The 20,838-nt window shown below is 34.4% G+C and overlaps 1 protein-coding gene across 16 annotated transcripts in view; it reads left to right on the top strand.

The window, feature by feature from the left end:
- The window catches only part of BAZ2B (bromodomain adjacent to zinc finger domain 2B), a 299,743-nt gene that overhangs the window by 172,485 nt on the left and 106,420 nt on the right, over positions 1–20,838 (top strand). For 12 of the 16 annotated variants that reach the window (XM_007183147.3, XM_057550750.1, XM_007183140.3 and 9 more), the window contains 2 exons: positions 15,885–16,073; positions 20,473–20,640. In XM_007183147.3, coding sequence (XP_007183209.2) covers positions 15,885–16,073; positions 20,473–20,640 — 357 coding nt within the window. The remainder of the gene's footprint in view (positions 1–15,884; positions 16,074–20,472; positions 20,641–20,838) is intronic. The other 4 variants (XM_007183142.3, XM_057550748.1, XM_057550745.1 and 1 more) reach the window with 3 other exon arrangements.

The raw sequence follows: 20,838 nt of genomic DNA, 5'->3' as shown, positions 1-20,838 counted from the left end.
GCAATCCTGAGAAATGGCCCAGTTTTAAAGAGTGGTCAAGACCTTGCATTCTTGGCATACCCAGCAACAACATGCAGGGACCTTGGAGAACTGTCTCTCACAACACACCTTTAATTTTATTACAGTAACTTGGATAGAAAATAACACTGCAATAAAGATTGATTAATCTAAGGCTCTCTGCATATAGTGGGTCTTGTCGGTCTTAGAAGAGTTATATTTCTTTTCCCTTTAAAGTATGATTTTTAAAAAATAACTTGCCTACTTCTAAACAATAATTTTGGACAGCTTTCAATAAATATGTTGACACAATAAACAAAACAATTAACTAAAATATTAAAAGATAGGCTCTAAAAAGTATAAAAGTGTTAGCCAAGGAAAGCCACAGATGTTGAACAAAAAACTTAACTAATTAGCTGTTAAGGATAAAAAGAAGACATAGTGGACTACGTGACTCACATACTAGTGCTAGTGAACATCAGTTCCTCAGAGAAAAACGAACTTTTTCCTGGCTCTGAGTGGTTTGGGGAATATACCACCAGAACCTTTGTATAAAAGGCCACATGATACACAATATCCTATATGCCAATTTTGTACGTATTCAGACACTATTTCACGTATTACCTCTGAGTGAAAGCTGAAAGAATAGTATTTCAGCATAGTTCCAAAATTAAACTTTACAGAGTGGATTTGTTCGAGATTTGTGGTCATTTGACCTAATACAAACAAAGCATAGAACTTTGAGAAATTTCAATGATAGTTAAACTGTTCCATAGACCAGTGGTTTTCAATCCATTTTTGAGGTAGAACCCTTCAAACAAAACTTGTAAACTGCTGCATGTAGAAAACAGAGAAAGTGTTTAAAACTTCTCTCATTAAAGCTGGGGTATGCCTACTTTTCTTTTAAAGTTAGAGACTGAATTACACATGTATCTTAATTGCAGGCCTTCCTCTGTAGAACTGTGCCAAATCATGGTAGACTGAGGAAATCGCAAGTTGATCAGTCAGGCCTCAACGTAGGATATGTGTCAGTTACGACAGTGATTAACTATGAATAGGAACACATGGCAAATACACGTACCAGTCCATAGATCCGCAGTTCTGAGGTAGGTGATGCCATCACAGACCTGGGCTCCTAATTTTATATCCTGTCTTCTGAGGTATGGGACTTTCATGCTCACGTGTCTTATCTCATGGATTTAGAAGGCTGATCCACCTACAGCCCTGTTTTCCAGGAAGGAAGAAGGTGGAGTAGAAGAGGGCAAAAGTTGTATGCCAGCTTACTTTGACCCCTTTTAAACAGCTTTCCCAGAAACCCCATCCAGAGATTTCCACTTAGTATCTCTTTTGTCGGAACTATATGAATGGTAATCTCAGCTTCAAGGAAGGCCAGGAAAATTAGTTTTTAGCTGAGCCTATTGCCATCCTGAAGAAAATAGAGCTTATTAGTAAGGAATAAGGAGAGAATGGATAGCCAGTGTCTGCTATGGCTAAATGGGACAGAGGGACAGGAGATCCCTCTCCTGGGAGAGTAGGTTAAGGTCAGATCATTTAGAACTTCATGCACCATGTTTAAGGGTTTAGACAGAATGATGTATTGATTAAAAGCAAGGACTTTGCAATTCAAAGGTCCTGAAATTGAATCTTGGCTTGTCCACTTATTAGCTATGTGAATTTGGGTACGTTACCCCTTTCTGAACTTCGGTTACCTCATCTATAAAATAAATATGATACCCATTTTATAATGATAAATGAGATAATGCCTGACATAGAAAAGGTGCCTAGCAAGTTGTAACCTTTATTTTTATTCATACTTGATCAAGTGGAAGGATTTTAATGCTTTGAAAATGGTAGCTCTAGCAGCATGTAGAGCATCAGTTTGCAATGAGGATGGGACTAGAGGCAAAGAAGACCATTAGAAGGTACTTAAATTTATCTGGGTGAGAAATGATAAGGGCCAAAATTAAGGAGTTACTGGAGATGGAGAAAGAAACAAGGTTCCAGAGATATTTTGGGAGTAGATTCTTATGGGATATAATGACTGGATTTGGGCAAAGTGATGTTGAGAGAGAGATTGAGAGAGAAGCCCTGACATGACTTGGATAACTGGGAGAAGGGTGATGTAATGAGAAATGTGGAGGAAGAATACATTTTAAAGTGTAAAAGGGTCATTTATCTTTCTGCATGTTGCATTTGAATGGACTATACATCCATGTAAATACTCTTGGTAAATATTAGAGTTGTTTCCAACTTTTGCCAATTACAATGTTATGACCATCATTGTACATGAATCCTAATGCATATGCATAAGTTTTTGAACATGTCTTCAGCTTTACCAGTAGTACCAATTTATTTTCTCATCAGCTGTGTATTATAATTCCTGATGCTTATCATTCATGTTGACACTTGTCATTGCCAGACTTTTTGATTTTTGTCCATGAATATGAAGTAGTGTTCATTAAGGTGCCTTTTAATAAGTCTATAGCTTTTTGGGTTTCCTCTCTTTTGAAGTGATTGTTTAGGGCTTTGGTGCATATTTCTATTGGGTTGTGTATCTTTTTCTTATAGATTTGTGAGTTCTTTTTATATTTTGGATGCTGGTCCTTCTTTCAGTTATCTTTGTGGGAGATAGCTTTTCCCACATGGTGTGTCTTTTTTTTCCTACATTGTCTTTTGATGAAAAGAACTTGCAATTTTAATGTCGGCAGATTTATCAGTATTTTTATTTATGGTTATGCTTTTTGTCTAAGAAATTGTCCTCTACCTCCAAGGTTATGCATATATATTTTTGAGATTTCACTTATCTCTCATTTAATATTACTTTGAAAAGTGTATGGTTATCAGATACCAGGCCAGTTGTGATAGACTGAATTGCCTTTTTGGTTTTGGAACTATCACCAGTTGAGATTGTTATTTGATGTATCAGTGAGTTCAACTAGAGATAACATAAACCACTGATGCTATTTTAAACAGAAAGATTTAATACAAGGAATCAGGCACTTATAAAATTATTGAGGAGCTGACCCCTGACCCCTATGAGTGATTTCAGAGCATTACTGTTGAATTGACCTGCTTAAGGAAATTACCTCTAGTTCAGTCAGGGCACCATTGTTCTAACTGATGGCTCCGTGGATCATACCACCTCAGCTGCAATCCAGTCATCAAGAACCACTGACATAACAGGCTCCAGGGCTGTTCTGTGCTGCCTGCTAGATCTGCACCAGCAAAAAGGATACCTCATGTACTGCCAATCTGCCAGCTTAACTCAGTGCCAAATACATCTGATTGGCAGAATCTAAATTATATCCAGAATCCTGGCTGCAAGAGAGACTGGTAAATATACTTTTTAGCTGCTCAGCTTCTGCATCACAGGAAGGTACACTAAAAAGAGGTTGGGGCACATGTTAAATTATGAGCCAATTATCTATCCATTTCAGCTCATCTGGTGATAGCCCCCCTTCCATATCTCCCCACCTTTGTATTATAATAAATTTCTGATACCTATACATGAGCTTTATTCCAACTTCAATGGTTCTTTTCTTCTGAATAAAATAGTATTTCATTAGTGCATCTAGTAGTTCATGTACTTACTACAAATCTCTTTTGATATACTATTGTATGTAATAATATAAGTTAAACCAAATAAAATAAATGCTTAACTCAAGACGATATGGCTATTAACTGTCACAAAAGCAAATACCTATCAATTCTTTTTAAAGATTGCAAAAAACTTTTCAAGGACCCCATTCCTCCTATACAGTATCATTAATTTTTCTGTATTTATTGGATCATGTCCATTAGTATAAAAGCATGCTCATAGTATCTCCCGTCTTAAAATAATACATACCAAAACCCCTTCCATCTTTCACCCCAAACACTCTTCTGGCAATTACTCTGTTTTCTGCCTCACTTTATAACCAAACTTCTCAAAATACATAGTTGTATGTGCTTTCTCCTTTTCCTCGTCTTTTATGTATATCTCAGTCCACACCAGTGTCACTTTTCTGTTCTCATCTCACTCAACCTCTCGGAAGAATTGACACAATTGACCAGTCCTTCCTTCTTAAGAACCTTTTTTAGGGAAGAGTTTGCATCAAATTGATAATATTTCTTCTCTAAAAGTGTGGTAGAATCCACTCTGAAGTCATATGGGCTTGGAAGATGGTTGTTTTTTTGTTTGTTTGTTTTAATGTTGTTGTTGAAGATAATAAATCAGGAGTTCAACTTTTTTTGGCCGCGCCGTGTGGCTAGTGGGATTTTTTTATTTCCCCATCCAGGGATTGAACCTGGGCCCTCGGCAGTGAGAGCATGGAGTCCTAACCACTGGACCACCAGGGAATTCCCAGGAGTTCAACTTTTAAAGTAGAAGTATAAAACTATTCAGGTTATCTTTTTCTTTATGAGTGAGCTTTGTTAGTGATGTCTTTCAAGGAGTTTGTCCATTTCCTCTAAGTTGTTGAATTTACAGGTACAGAGTTGTTCCAAGTAGTACCTTATCCTGGGACTTCCCTGGTGGCACAGTGGTTAAGAATCCACCTGCCAATGCAGGGGACATGGGTTCGAGCCCTGGTCCGGGAAGATCACACATGCCGAAGAGCAACTAAGCCTGTGCACCACAACTACTGAGCCTGTACTCTAGAACCCACGAGCCACACTACTGAGCCCACGTGTCACAACTACTGAAGCCCATGCGCCTAGAGCCCATACTCCGCAACAACAGAAGCCACCGCAATGAGAAGCCCACGCACCACAACAGAGAATGGCTCCTGCTCGCCGCAACTAGAGAAAGCCCACACGCAGCAGTGAAGACCCAATGCAGCCAAAATATTAATGAATTAATTAATTAATTAAAAAAATAGTACCTTATCCTTTGAATGTCTGTAGGATTTGTAATGATATCTTCTCTTTCATTATTGATATTAATAATTTGTGCTCTTTTTTCCTTTGTGACTAGAGCTTTTATCAATTTTATTAATCTTTTTGACAAACTAGATTTTGGTTTCATTGATTTTTTTTCCCCGATATTCTGTTTTCTGTTTCATTGATTTCTGCCCTTTATTATTTCCTTCTGTTTTTCCATGGGTGGGATTTCCTCATCTTTTCTCCTAATTTCTTGAAGAGAAAACTTAGATCGTTTATGTTAGACCTTTCTCCTTTTCTTATATATGCATTTAATGCTATGAATTTCCCTTTTAAATACAACTATAGCCTCATCCCACAAATTTTGATATGTTTTCATTTCATTATCATTCTAGTAAAAATATTTTCTATTTTCCTTTGTGAATTCTTCTTTGACTGATGGGTTGTTTAAAAGTCAGTAATTTAACATTTAAATGTTAAATGTTTCAATTGATGTCCATTTTAGTTTTATTATGGTCAAAAAACATACTAATGATATGTGCTCTGTTTTTTGGCTTCCCACTGCCACTTTTGCAGACTGGCCCCCTGTGGGTCTCCTCTGTGCCTGTAAAAGTTGTTGGGTCAGCCAACTACGTAGCAGAGATGCATCTCTTTCTCTTTGTGGTTTCCTTGCTCCTAAGATTACCCCTTGATTTCCAGCTGCTCTGCCAGCTTTCGACTCTGTTCTCTGACACTTAAGGCTTTCTGCTGTCTAAGCTAATCATGGTGAAGGTATGCACTCAATTAAGGAATACATCAAATTGAACAGATCTGCTGTGTGTAGCTCTGTCTTTCTGTACGTTCTCTCCTGGCTATTTTGTGGTGCCCCATGCACAGTGTACTTTTAGCTAGGCACTTGGAAAGTTTAATCTCTGAATTTGAGTCTCCTTTCTGTGGTTTGATCACTGCCAAGATTTCCCCTTTAAATTTCCTGATTTCCTGATGTTTTCTTAGCCCTGGAGTCTGACCTCTGGCACCTTTAGTTGATAAGCCTGCTGTTTCATCTTCCACTGTTTTCTGTAGTTATAGCTGTGAGGTTTAGACAGCAGTATCAGACCAGAAAGCCGCAAAGTCACACTTCTCACCCCTTCTTGTTACCATTTTTTCCAGATTAAACTTTCCCCTGGCTTTTCTCTGCTTTTGGATGCTTTGCAGTATCTTTAGTTTTGTTGTTGTTGTTTTTTGATATTTATTTATTTATTTGGCTACACCAGTTCTTAGTTGTGGCATGCGGGATCTTTTAGTTGCTACGTGCGGGGTCTTAGTTGCGGCATGTGGGATCTAGTTCCCTGACCAGGGATCGAACCCCCGGGGCCCCTGCATTGGGGGCGTGGAGTCTTAACCACTGGACCACCAGGGAAGTCCCTTGTTGTTGTTTTAAATCACATTTTTATAATTATTTTCTGTGGGTGATTTGTGTGACCACTTCACTACTACTCCACCATTACCTGAAGTTGTCCCCTGCAAAATGAATCACTGTCTTTTTTAAAAAAATTTTCACCTGAGACTCCAGGGGTGACATGTGACACAATCTAGCCAATCCAAACATCATATTTCCCACACAATGATGGTTAAGTGATTGGTTAAGGAAGGCACATGAGACTAATCAAAGGCAAAGAGTTTCCGTTCTGGGATTTTTACTGGGACTGGTGAGGGAGGATACCCTTTTGTCCTACAAACCTAAAAGGAAGGGCCTATCTGAGGAAGTAGAGCCAAGAGACGAAAGAGAAATTAAGTCCCAGTAAGCTTTCAGCCAACCTTCTTTATCTGAAGTGTGCCTTTTCCCAATGCTTTTATGTTATGTGAATCAACACGTTTACCTTTCACTTAGCCATTCTGAGTTGGATGTTTTGTACTTTTCAACCTAACTGATATACCCTCTGTGATCGAAGCCCAACTCAGGGTCTCAACCATGTTCTCTCTTTGTCTTAGAGGAACTGCATAAGGCTGATTTTCATGCTTTGTCTCAGGTTAAGTGTTCTGAGACATTAATTAGAGAAGTCTCCTCTGTTCATAGCGTCTAGGTAATTGCTCTACTATTACCTGTTTTTGCACCTAGTAATTTCCTCCATAGTACTCTTCACAGTTTATAATTATAGATTTGGTGTTGTTTTACTTATTTGTCCCTTTTTCTACATTTAAAAGGCAGGGACCATACGGTTTTTTTATTGATGTGTATCCAGTCAGTGCCTGGAACAAAATATATGCTCAAGAAACAATTGTTGAAGAAAGGGAGGGAAGGAGAGGTGAACTTGCAGGAATAGGACTTGCAAATTAAATGATAAATTTACTCTAATTAATAAGTTTTCTAGGCTGTATTATGCTTTGCTCTGGTAATACCAAATAACTGCAGATTTTAGTTGGAGATGGGCATTATAAGCCACAGGGTAAAGAATCTTAAAAGATCAGACCTTACTGATGAGGCATTGAATAAATAAACCCTGAAAATCCAAAGTTATTAATTAGAACTTCTTATTTAAAAGATGGAGCTTACGTTTACAGTCAATAGAGAATCGTCAAGAGAGTGAGAGAGGCTTATTCTTGAGGGTTTGGATATAAAGCCAAAGTTTTAGTCTCTTTGAGTATTTATATTATAGTATGAACTATTACAACAATAATTGTTTTTTAGTTGTCTGTATTCTAGATATCTGTAAGTCACAAATAAAGGCCCTGGAATGTTCAACTCTCTAGCTTTTTTTCCCCTTTCAGTAGATTTATTTAATGAAGGGTTTGATCACAAGGCACCAGGTATTTTTGAAGTATATTTTACCTAACTTTTTAAAAGATTTATTTATTTATTTATTTATGGCTTCTTTGGGTCTTCGTTGCTGTGTGCGGGCTCTCTCTAGTTGTGGCGAGCAGGGGCTACTCTTCCTTGTGATGCGTGTGATTCTCATGGCAGTGGCTTCTCTCATTGCAGAGCACAGGCTGTAGGAGCGTGGGCTTCCATAGTTGTGGCATGCAGGTTCAGTAGTTGTGGCTCACAGGCTCTAGAGTGCAGGCTCAGTAGTTGTGGTGCACGGGCTTAGTTGCTTCGCCGCATGTGGGATCTTCCCGGACCAGGGCTTGAACCCGTGTCCCCTGCATTGGCAGGTGGATTCTTAACCACTGCGCCACTAGGGAAGTCCTTACCTAACTTTCATGAGTAGAACTTCAGAGTTTTAATTAGAATTTTACAGGTAAATTACCAAAGAAAGGTAATGCCTTCAAATCAATTAAGTAATCTTAAAAATGAACCTAGGGTTATGGATAAAATTGTTTCTTCCTCCCCAAAAAAATATGTTGAAGTCTTAATCCCTGGTTCCTCAGAATGTGACCTATTTGGAAATTGGGTCCTTAAAAGAGGTAATCAAGTTAAAATGAGGTTATTAGGGTGGGCTTTAAACCAAAATGACTGGTATCCTTATTAAAATGGGGGAATTTAGACACAGAGATGTGTACAGAAAGAAGCCCATGTGAAGACATAGGAAAAATGCCTGAGGTTACCAAAAGTTAGGAGAGAAGAATGGAACAGATCCTTCCTTAGTACCTTCAGAGGGAGCATGGCCTTGCCCACACCCTGCTTTCAGACTTTTGTAGCCTCCAGAACTGAGCCAATAAATTTCTGTTGTTCTAAGTCACCCAGTTTGTGGTACTGTGTTATGGCAGCCCCAGCAAATTAATATATGACTTTTATTTTAATGCACTGCCATTTTTGATGATTAGCTGTACTTTGCAGGTTGTATACTAGAGGCTGATTTTGCAGTGCTGTAAAAATATGCTGATAGTTTAAAGAACTAGAGAAAAGAGTTTAAAGACATGTTGCAACAAGTTTATGTAGCAGTGAAAGATGTGTGTTTTTCAAAGTTGGTTTTAGTAATTTTTGTTCATTATGGGCAAACTAAGACTTCTTTATTGAAACGTAAGTAAAATAAGCTTTTAGAATTAGATTGTTTTCACTGTTATTTTTTATATTTCATTATAAAAATAAAGTACATCTATATTTGAATATAGAAATATATATAAAATATAGTGTAATTTTAGTATTTTAATCTGTGAACTCTAAATTCTTTCATTAGATATAACAAAAATGCTTTTTTACAAAAGAGCAGCTGCTCCTATCTTTGAAGAATAGTCATTTGCCTGAAGATTGATACATCATTGGCTGAACTGAATCAAAATCTTGTTCACCATGTTCAGTGTTATATAGAGTAGTAGATTTTGTTCCCAAGGCTACCTAGACTTTTAATGATTTTTTTTTTCTAATGAAAAGACTGTTTGAAAGGAAATTAATAACTTTATATTGAATCCTGGCAGATACTAACTTAACCGAGTGATCGAAGTTAATATCACCAGCACCACATAGCAGCATCACAGACCCCAGATATTTTGTGCTGAGAAGGACACATTGGGTACTCTTCCCAATCATGTTTAACCTCTTCTAATCATGAGAAAGCATCAGACAAACCCACGTTGAGATGCATTCTACAAACTACCTGACTAGTACTCTTTAATGTATTAAGGTCATGAAAGACAAGACTGAGGAACTGTCACAAATTGGAGAAAATTAAGGAGACACAGTAACTAAATGCAATGTGAGATCCTAGATTGGATCTTAGCACAGGAAAATGACACTAGTGGAAAAACTAATGAGATCTGAATAAATTCTTTATTTTAGTTAATTAATCAGGGTTAACTTCTTGGCTTTGAAAATTATTTTTTATCATATAAGATGTTAACATAGGGGAAGTTGGAACTCTGTACTATTTTTGCAACTCTTGTAAGTCTAAAACAATCTCAAAGCAAATACTTAAAAATAAAAAGAAAGACTTTATTTCCATACCATGCTTTTTTAATGTTAAAATGTAAAGGTTAACTACTAAAAATGTTATGAGAATAAAGGAACGAAATGAAGATTATTGAGGGGAAATATTTTGTCACCATTAGCTGTAGAATTCTTTCTGTTTGTTCCTTAATCAAAGTTCAAGTTTGTAGAATTTGTACATTGTGAGTTTCAGAATATTTAAACATTAATATGTTTAAGAATTTTAATATATGGGCCAATAATTTGAGCATTTCTTTAATTTACGGTAATTTCACTTTGTTTATTACACTCAGTTATTACTAATGTTAAAGTACTCTTGTAACCTGTATTTGAATGTGCTACCATTTTTGATGATTAACCATACTTTGCAGGTTGTATACTAGAGGCTGATTTTGCAATGCTGTAAAATGTGCTAACAGTTTAAAGAACTAGAGATAAGAGTTAGAAGACATGTTGCAACAAGTTTGTGTAGCAGTGAAAAAGTAAAGACATTTTTAGCACACAAAAAGCAGCATAGGTAGAATTCTATCATAGTAAGCAGTCTCCTTGATTTTTTAAAAAAGATTAGATGCTTTAGGATACTTATTCCTTATAATCATTTTGTTTTAATTTGCTATTTGGACTTTTCCTGATTGGTAGGAGATTTGTCCACTGGTAGTGTAGGTTCAAGACATTAGTACAGTATTTATATTATTTTGTTTTTGTTGGGGAGGAAACCCTTATTGTGTCATTGCGTGAAGTTCGTTAATATTAATAAAGACACTTGCAGTTACCGTGCATTGCTACTGAGACACTGGCATTTTGTGTAACTGCTTTTAATCACTTATGTATAGATTGGCTAGTACAATCCGAAAAGCTCTGCTAAAAAGTAGTCAGCTTATTATAACGTAAGTTGAGGATTTAGGCATTACAGACATATATTTTCATTATGCAGTACATGCACATTGTTACCTGTCAGTTAAAATGGAAACTAATAAAAGTTGCATTTATAATGTTCAAACTATGCTTGAATGTTAATATCTGTAAAAAAGAATAATTATGGTATTCTAAAACTATTTTCATTTTATGATGTAATTTATCAGTTTGCAAATGTGTTCTTTGAGCAAAATTGAAGAGCTTTAATCATAACAGGTTTTTATTTGGGAGGATCTTCTGATATTAGGTATATTAATGTAGAAAAAAGTTACTTCTCCAAAAGTAGGGCATGCTAATATCCAAATAATTTTATTTTTGTAGTCATAAATCTAATAGAGCCGGTTTGGCTTGTGTTGTCTTTTGTTTCCTATAAGAAGATATTCTGCTCTTTTGTTAATACAGAGTATGCTTTGTTTTAAATGTAGTTGTAGAGTTCACTGAGTCATCTCCAGTCTGTGATCAAAAATCCCCTTGTGAACAGTAGCTTGAAGTTTCAAGACAGTTGGAGAAGGGGAAGGACGTTGTCCTAGCAATGAAACCAAAGGGTGTAATCAAAACAGCACCCTCTGCTGTCTAACAAGATTAAAGCCACAACATAGGTGTCATTAAATTAGCTTCTAATTACCCAAAGAGCTTTTAGTAACATTGTGAATGCTTTTTATAATTGGAACAGAGAAAAAAAAGTGAGATATATTTTTATCACTTAAAGAATGACTCCTGGTTATTTTAGCTTTTTGAAGGAAGAGAGAAACAAAGAATTGAAAACTACCATTTTAGAGTTATCCACAGCAGGTGTTATGAAGTATTATCCCTGCAACTGCTAACAGTTTGCTTTATGCAGTGTTGTACAGAGTAAAAATGATTAAGAAATGATTCTTTCCTTTATAATCTTACACCCTAGTAATGGTATGATGAAAGATTGTGAATAATCATGAATGTTCAAAGGAGGTCCAAAACATGCCTGTCTGGGAGATTCAGGAATACTTCTTGGGCAATATTTTTTTGAGATGATTATGAAAGGATAGTTAAGGTTATAAAAGGCAAAAGAAGCAAAGAGCATGTTATATAAGCATGGAGGGTCTGAAGAAGAAGAAATAATGTGACCAAAAATACAGCAGTGGGAAACATTCATTAAGCACCTGTTATATTTCAGATTATGCCAGGTATTAGGGATTACCGAGATGAATGAGATTCAGTTTTGCTCTCAGGGAGCTAAAATCCTAGTTTAGAATTCATGTGCATAGAAGTGATAGTTAAAATAGTAGAAGCCCATGAAATGACTGAGGAAGAAAGCATAAAGAGGAAAAAAGAGACAGTTGGACAAAATCTTTAAGAATCTTATATTTAGAAAAAAGAAAACCCAATAAAGTAGACAGTAGTATTATGGGAAAATATAATTAAGAAGAACATCAAAATACTTCCATGACCCAGAGCTTAAGGGTAATCATGGGTTTTAATAAGGAAGAGGTAATCAACAATGCCAGATTTATAGAGACAGGTTAAAAATGAGAAGGGCAAAGATTAATGGAATCTAGTGGTTAGGAAAAGTTAAGTTCCTTTACAGGCAAAATGGAAGGGAGGCTTGGACTTGGCACAGCTATTAAAGATTCTGAGAAGTGAGGAGGAAGTAGACATACAAGTGTAAGAATTTTCTTTCAAGGTTAACAAGGAGAGATGTTGAGATGGGATTGAGAGGGAAGGAGATAGATAGGGTCAAGGGAGTGGTAGAAGATTGAGAGAGACCAACGGTCATGCTGAGAAATAAGGAAATGGAAATGTGGAAACCGTGGTTAGAGTAAAATTTAAGAATTTAAGATCTTGGAGGTGGTAGAATTTTATGTGATCAAATCCAACATGTGGCCTAAATGGAATCAAGGAGAAATAAAAGGCCAAGTGGTAATTCAAAAAAAAAAAAAAATTAGGACTCAGGGTTGGTGACATGTAAGGCAAAAGGAAACTAGTAAGAAGCATCCTTGCAAGTTTAAATGAAAATTCAGGACAACTTCCTATTCTGATGAAGCCCTTTGGAATCAATCCCATGGATGTGCCTCTTCTGCTCTTAATGAGTAATCAATTCACTCAACAGATATTTATTGTATATCTACTATGTACAAGACACTGTTTTAGGTATTTGGGATCTGTTACTGAGTCCTTTATGTGACGGTACCAGTTTATAATATTAAAATATTAACTAACTTGTTTTATACATTGTGGTATGAAAAACAGTCTTATACTATTTCAATTATGTTCAAACCATTGAGTTCCTTAAGGCTAGGGATTATGTCTTATTCATCCTTGTATGCTAATTACTAAACGTAGCACCTGGTGCTTAATAGATATGTTCATGAAATGTCTGAATTACGGAAACTGTTGAATAAAGAACAGAATAATTCTGGAAGGTTTTTACATAGAATTAGTAGCTGGCTTTTTTTTTAAGGCAGTGGCAAAAACAATACTAAAATTATATGTAGTATTACAGAGCCTTTTAATGAGAAAGATACACTTTTCTGTATCACTGACTTCTATATTCTTGCTATAAAGGCAAAATTTAGTAAAGATTATTAAATGTAATGTGAAATTATTTCCCTTCTGTTGTATAACTTTATCCATGTAAAGCAAAGAAAATCTCTAATGTGTGTTTTTAATAATGCATGGTATCATTGTAATCATTATAATGTGGGCCTGATATTCTTTACTAAATACAGACGTGAACCTTTTCTTACCAACAAGGAATAGGCCCTATCGATTCTGTTGTCACTCGAGTACTTTCTATGTTTTAATTATCTTCAAAAGTTTTATAAGAAGGAATAAGAAAATAGAGTAAGGTAGCTTCTTCGTAATTTTGCCAGGCATAGATATAACTCTGTGAACAAGACTATATTTTTTTCCCCAGTTTGAATCTGTGGTGAATAAAGCTCATATTTTGTTGAAATTTTATATTCAGCTCTTTCTAGATATCACTCTTTTTAGAGTTAAAAAAAGAACTTTTTAAATTATCAAATTGTGTAAGATCGATTCTTAATTATTGCTGCAAGAGTGACAACTTCATTTAGGTATTACTCATGTTTTCTGTTCATGAGACTCCAGGGTTTAAGCTCATTTATTTCTTCACAATTAGAAAATTAATGTTTTAACTATACATTTAAGAATGCTGCTTACTAGAAGTATTTCTATCAGTTTCTGACCCTTTATAATTTTAATGTGTTCTGAATTTTTATAATACTTTGTGTAGTTTTGAGCTTACCTCACAAAACTTTTTGTATTAAGTCGCTGCTACATATATATAGTTGACAAATATAATTTACGAATTTTTATTTTATAAAATATAAATGAAAACTGATTCTAAAATTCACAAACCGAATGTTTAGCTCAACTTGCTTATCAAGAAAACTGCAATAGAAGGAAATGTAACAGATCATAGTATGTTTATAAATAAAACATTTGATTCAGGACATGTCATTCAGGAAGTTGAACTGATTAGTGAGAATCAGGGATTTTATAGGCAATCACATGTGAAAATAAACAATGGCTCTTAATGTGCAACAGGCTCATTTTTTTAGAGAAACGAGCTGGGTTTTTGAGAATTTTTCCTCCCCCCCCCCAAAAAAATTTACACAATCTTTCTGGTGCCATAGCACTAGTCTTAAAAACAGTGATATTTGAGTAGCCTCCTTTCTTCCAGTAGCACGCCCTATTTTGTTTTGACTTAACTTCAGTGCTAATTGCAGTCCAGAACCCTGATTACACAAAAGTACCAAATTCACAGATTTTCTGTTTAGGCTTTGATGAACAAAAACTAAGGTCGGCTGACTTAGAAAATGTACCCAAGTTTGTAATCCTTCCCTCGTTCTCCTCCCTCAGTTTCTTTGTGAGCCTTCCTTGTAAAGGCACTTTGAGGATCTTCCCTATGAGCTCTACGTATTGCTTTGTTATAGTGGGACCTCAACCCTCAATTAGAACTTTTTACCTTGTAGGCTAATGTTAAGATATACTTGATACAATCTATTTAAATCTTAACTACTTCAATGAAAAATATAGTGTTATTTCAGTAAAGAGTATAGGGCTTATATTAGTCGATGAGAGTACACCGTGACCTCTTTGATGACTTCCTCTTAGTTTTCAGCGAATAAAAAAAGCAAAGAGGAGGGATTTTGTTGATAACGAAATGATAGCAAAAAATATACTTATTTTTAAGTTGTATTTTTTAATTTACTTCAAACATATTGTATTGAAACTATATTGCAGTGCATAGTCAGGTCTGATATAAACGGGATAATACGGAAGCCTTATATTTATTTTAACACAGAGCACCATAGCTTTCATGCAGTAAATTCTTAAGATAGCCTGGAGTGTGGGTTTTGATATTCTGTTTTCACAGTATCAAGCCAGGGAACCTTAATTATTTCCCGGAAGTAAAAGGAAGATTTCCAAGTATTAACAAATCTTCTGCCAAATCCCTACAAACTATGAAAAATAAGTTGTGTTTTTGATGGTATAACACTGCAACTTGGGGTTATGACACTTAGTACTAGATTCTCTTTAGAGTAAACGTAGAGATTGAAAAACCACACATTTGGATTGAATATGAACTTTCTATCACAATGTTTAAAAATGATTTTTATATTGATAACCACCCTCGGATGCATTTAGAAATAAATTAGTAAGTTTATTTATTAAATCTTTATGCTGTCGGATATATTGCCTTATCAGGCTAGAATATAATCCATTTTTGGTATCAACTCTCCTCACCTAAAAGATGTTGGATGGAGACCATAGCTTCAATTCTGGCACATGGAAACTAGGAACTCTTTGCCTAGAGTGTATGACAGTTTGAGTAATGAACTGGTGACAGATTCTGGATTTATTTTATTGATTTTCAACTTCGTATTAATTAGATGTTTTTATCTTCCTTCTTATGAGTAAAAAATTTTGATAAAATATTAATGTGCATGTATTAGCAGCAAGTTTGCCTCACTTCGGCAGGTCAAACTTTACAATTAGTGAAAATTATGTACTTAAAGCATCGTTCTCAAATCTCAAAATTCAAAGTAAATAAGGTTATACCATTCGTTTTAATTACTTTTAGAGTACTTTCATGTCTCTAGAAACATTCTGCAGGGTTTGAAGAACAGAAATGCAAAAGAAAAAAGGTATAATAAAAATTTAATAGATAAACTATTATAAACTTTAACCCACTATGAACGCTGAAATCAGATAAATCTCATCTGTTTTTCTAGTACAACTTTAAGTGTGTTTTTTTCCCTCCCAGGACATTTATTCAGAGCAGCTGGGGATCACCTGTTTAACCTGTCCACAGTGTCGAGTGCCTTCCCAGTGGTCAGCTACCCAGTCTTTGGTCTGCATTCAGCCAGCTCAGGGCATTCAGAATTTGGTGGTTTGGGGACACTTGGTACACCCACAGCCTTAGCTGCACATCCCCAACTAGCGTCTTTTCCAGGTAAACATCTGTTACAAACAGTGTTCAAGGAAAGGAGGAAAGCTTGAAAATGTTCAAGCAGTACTTTGGTAATTAACTTGAACAAAAAGAATAGTATTATGCCTGGTATATTAAAGCTCTTGTGCAAGAATTAACTCAGTCCTTTTTATCCTGTGCAAAAAAATAAAACACACTATGTGTGCTAGGTGGCAGCACAACTGACTAGGTATTCAAGTGTTAAGCTAGAAAAATAGGCATCTGCCACAAAAGTGAGTAATTAGGCCAGGTTTTTCTCATGCTTTTTATTGAAGTAGAAAAGTATATGTATAGGAAGTATAGAGTTTGATTAATTATTCTCAGCTTTATTTGATTTTTTTAAAAAAATATTTAACTTACAGTGGAAAACTAGAGTCCAGTTCTTATAATGAATATACTTTTATTTTGAGTTCTCATTTCTCTGCATTTATAAGTAAGATGAGCTTGGCTCTTAAATTTCTATTTTTTTCATATTTCATTAAAACAACCATCGATTTGCACCACTTGCGTGGCAGGAAGACCAGAATTATCCCAAATTCTACAGATTATGAGGATTCAGGAGTTCAGTAAGACACCAATTTGTCTGAGCTTAACTTAGACAAACATGCTGTAATTTCTCTTGTTATATTATTTTGAAAGTCTAAACTTGAATACGTTTCCAGTGATTAACTTTACCTTAATAAATTTTAGTTAAGGATGCATGATTTACTGTTATAGAAAGTAGTTTAAAAATTAGAGCATAATTCAGAGACAAATAGATCTGAATTTAAATCTGGCTTTGTTACCTTTTAGCTGTGTGACCTTGATTGAACAAATAACCTGACCTCTCAGCCTCAGTTTTCTCATCTGAAAAATGAGAATAACAATAACAATAATAATAATAGTATCTGCCTCTGAGGATTCTTGTGAAGATTAAAGGAGATAAGCCATGTTCAGTGCTGAATGCAGTGTTTAGCACACCTAATTAGTACGTAATTGGTAGCCATCATTGTTTTTTCTCTTGTCAAGTGTTTCTTTAAAAGGAAACAAGTACCTTGTTTGAATTATATATGTAGAATGGAAAGATGGTTAAGTATATATTTCAAGTACTATTTCTTGAGTCATATTATTTCTTTAATTCAGAGAGGAGATAGTAATGTGGCTAGAAAGTTAAAACAAAGTCTTAAACTAAGTCTTGACGTTTGCTTTAAAAATACTAATAGGAATTTATTTCAGTCAGTTTTGAGCATGGTTGCTTAGCAAGATGAGTACTCAATAGGTATTTGCTGAAATATAGGATTGCTGAATAAAAAATTAAAATAGATAATTGTAATATAGATAGTTGCTAGTACCTTAAATTTTTTTAAATTGTTTTATCATAGTTTATTATATTTGATATAGTTTGATATATAAAGTATTAATTACTTTTGAGCATTTCTAAACCACAATGTAATTATTGTATAATTAAAATCAAATATCTTCTGCACTGAAAACATGGCTAACAGGTGTAAAGAGTTACTTATCTCAACTTCAATAATGTTGATACTTCCACTGTATAGAAAAAAATTTGATAACTTCCCTCACCTACATAAACTATTCACCCATTCATTTCTTATAGCATCTACTATGCTATAAGAGCATCTACTATGTCCTTTGCAGTAGGCCAAGCACTGAGGAATATACTAACATAGTATGTGTTACGTTGCTTATAGTTTTTAGGAGATAGATAAACAGACAATTACAAGACAGAGTCTTTAGTGGTAAAAGTATGCCTGTATAAGCATACTTTTTTGCCAAGTGAACAGAGACTATGCCTTGTTTTAGAGGCCTCATTTGTTTAAGTTGTACATTTTGTATAACTTAAATTTAAATTTTCTATAATTAGTTTTATTCAAAAGGGTAACCAAAATGCCAAAGTTTTTAAATCACTAAAATACTAAATAAATGAAGACACACAGGAAGAAATTACTAGGAATTTTAAATGAGAAATAGTTTATTTTTAAATATTATCCACTTCTAAATTTGTCTGCATTTCAGATAACTAAATCAACACATGCAAATCACTTAATGGATATTAGTATAGTAAAGTTTTTTATATTGAAATAGTATTTCACGGTAAGTTCTTTTAAAACATTTGCAGTTTTTAATCATTATATTTTTATATTACCGTGAATTTTCATGAAGTATCTGGCTCTATCAGGTATGAAATATTTTTAAATTCTGCTGTCTTCTAGGTTCAAATTGAGATTCAGTATATCCTCTGAAATATTAGACTCTTTCAGTTGAATATGATTAATGTTGTTACCATGCAGTTACTGCCCTTGAATACATTTAGAAATTCATCATGTGCTGGTTTATGTGATTCTTATTTTGTATATTTCATTTTATCAACAAGCTAGTTTGTGAGTGACTAAATTTTGTTTTTTTATTTTCTTAAATTTGGAAGAGAAATAAGCTCATCACTTAACAAAAATTCTGTTATTTCCCATGAAGTATTAGACATTTGTGAAGCTTGTGATCAGAAGTGCTACCGTTTTCATCTTTTTATTTAATTGATCTTATTTACTTGTATTTTTACTCATGGTGTCACCTTATTTATAACGTACACGTTTTCCAGTTGTGTTTTTTTTCTGATCCCTATTGTGTGCTTATTTACCATTGACATTCTAAGTACATTTTTATGTTTTTTCTGAGTTTGATTTTGTCTAAAATATTTGAGTCTTATTACACTTTGACTGCCGATTTGTTGGTTGTTTACAAAGTCTGAATGTTCAACTGTAATGCTTTAATTATAGACTCTATTTTAAATAATATGAATATTTCAGGAAACTGAAACTTCCTTTTTTATCAGCTATGTAGGACCTAGTTTTCAAACCTATAAATAACAACAGATTCCAGCTGTGCTAATACAAGCCCCAAATACATAGTTTTTCTTCCTATCTACATGCAGTTCTTTCATCTAAACAGTAGATAAATGATTTATGGTTTTGTATAGTTATTCTTGGTTCAGTTCCCATCATTCAGCCACTGCTGAATATACATTGGTGTCATTTCACTAGCAGTGCCTTCCTGCAGCGCAGAAGAATAGCTTTTGCAGTTTTCTGCTTATACAGTTTTTTAGACCTTTCAGAATGTCAGTTACCATGAACATTTCACTTTTTTTTAAGCTAAACTTTTGTCTTTAGCTAATGAAGGTGAACATCACTTAACATCCTATTTTTAATAAAGAGATATTCCTAGAAAAGCTTTAAAGATCATATAATGCAGTACACTGACAATATTGAATTTTTCCCATACTATATTATTGGGGTTTTTCCTCTAATTTTTTCGTGGTTATCAAGTCAATGAAAAGTATCCTATATCTCTTGGAAGATTAGCCTGAAAGGTAATAACTGATTTGGTAATCTAGCTGGTTAGCCAATTGGAAAATATTCTTTCTGAGATTTTACATGGGGTAATACAAGACTGTCCATTGGGTTATTTCAAATTTCTTCTTAATCTTCACCCTTCCCTAAATAATGTATTCTATAAAATTTGTCTTCCCTCCTTTTCTAAAAGTTTTAACTAAAAGCCACTGTTTGAATATCTAAATTGCATTTGATGATTTTCTACCATTTAGTCATTTTACATTGATAAAACATTGTTGTCTGTAATTTATGAGAGGAAGTATAAATAAAATTCAGGCTTTCTTCATTAACTTTAAGGAGAGAAACTTTATAAATCTTTTATATTTTAATGTGACTTAACTTGTTTTAAAAATCTTCTTTGAAGCATTTTTCGTTGCTTAGACCCCCCCCCCAAAAAAAAGGCTTACTGATTTTGCTATCTCTATTGTTTTGTTTGAGTATAGGATGTTTTCTTCCATAAATGCATTTGAGATATGCTGGATTACAGTGGTCTTTGTATTATTATTTAAACCACCTGATTTATTAAAGCCAGCTTTATATTATATGTAATTTAAGGAAATTCTTAACATAAGTTGTAGATGGTAACCTTAAATTCTAAGGTTTTATAGTAGCTTAAAATAGTCTTAAATATTCTGTTTCTTTACTAATTTAGAAAAATTATGATGTAAGTCATCAAAGAGTCAAATAGTTCTTTAATATTCCAGGTTTCCCATTTTATTTTTAAAACCATAGACTACTTTTGTTCTTCATAAATTTGAACTCAAGGAAGCTGCTAAGTGAAGATCCTTGGATACTGTCTTAATGAGCAGAATGATGAGTGTATAACTTCTAATCAGCTGTCTTATAATTAGAAAGATGATCGGAACTATGTGTAATTCAGCAATTCTGTTCCAAGATGAAACTGGAAATTTTTTTCAGTAATAAAATATAAAAAGCACTGTGAAATCGGCTAGAAAGTTAATTCAAATATTTTTGCTTGTTTGGTGTTTGGCTTTGAGGTGCAGAATGGTGGCGAACAACGGATGTTCACACGCGTGCAGGGGCAACCTTCTTTCCACCATTACTGGGAATTCCACCACTGTTTGCTCCTCCAGCCCAGAATCATGATTCTTCTTCATTCCATTCAAGGGCTTCGGGAAAAAGTCATCGAAATGGTCCTGAAAAAGGTATCCATGTTAACTTTAAGTGAAGTACTACAAATCTTCCATTTCAATACCTATTTTTAATAGAGTTCAGATTTAGTAACAATTGTGGGGCATTGTGCTAGGCACTTTCACATTGTCTTGCTTAATCCTTATAATAACTCTTTGAGATTGGAAGCATTGTCATTTTGCAGCTAAGGTTAAATAAGTTATTCAGGGAAG

Source organism: Balaenoptera acutorostrata, chromosome 8 (genome assembly GCF_949987535.1).
Source record: "Balaenoptera acutorostrata chromosome 8, mBalAcu1.1, whole genome shotgun sequence".
Lineage (NCBI taxonomy): Eukaryota > Metazoa > Chordata > Mammalia > Artiodactyla > Balaenopteridae > Balaenoptera > Balaenoptera acutorostrata.
Note: the sequence above shows the minus strand (reverse complement) of the source record. Positions and strands in the feature narration are given on the sequence as shown.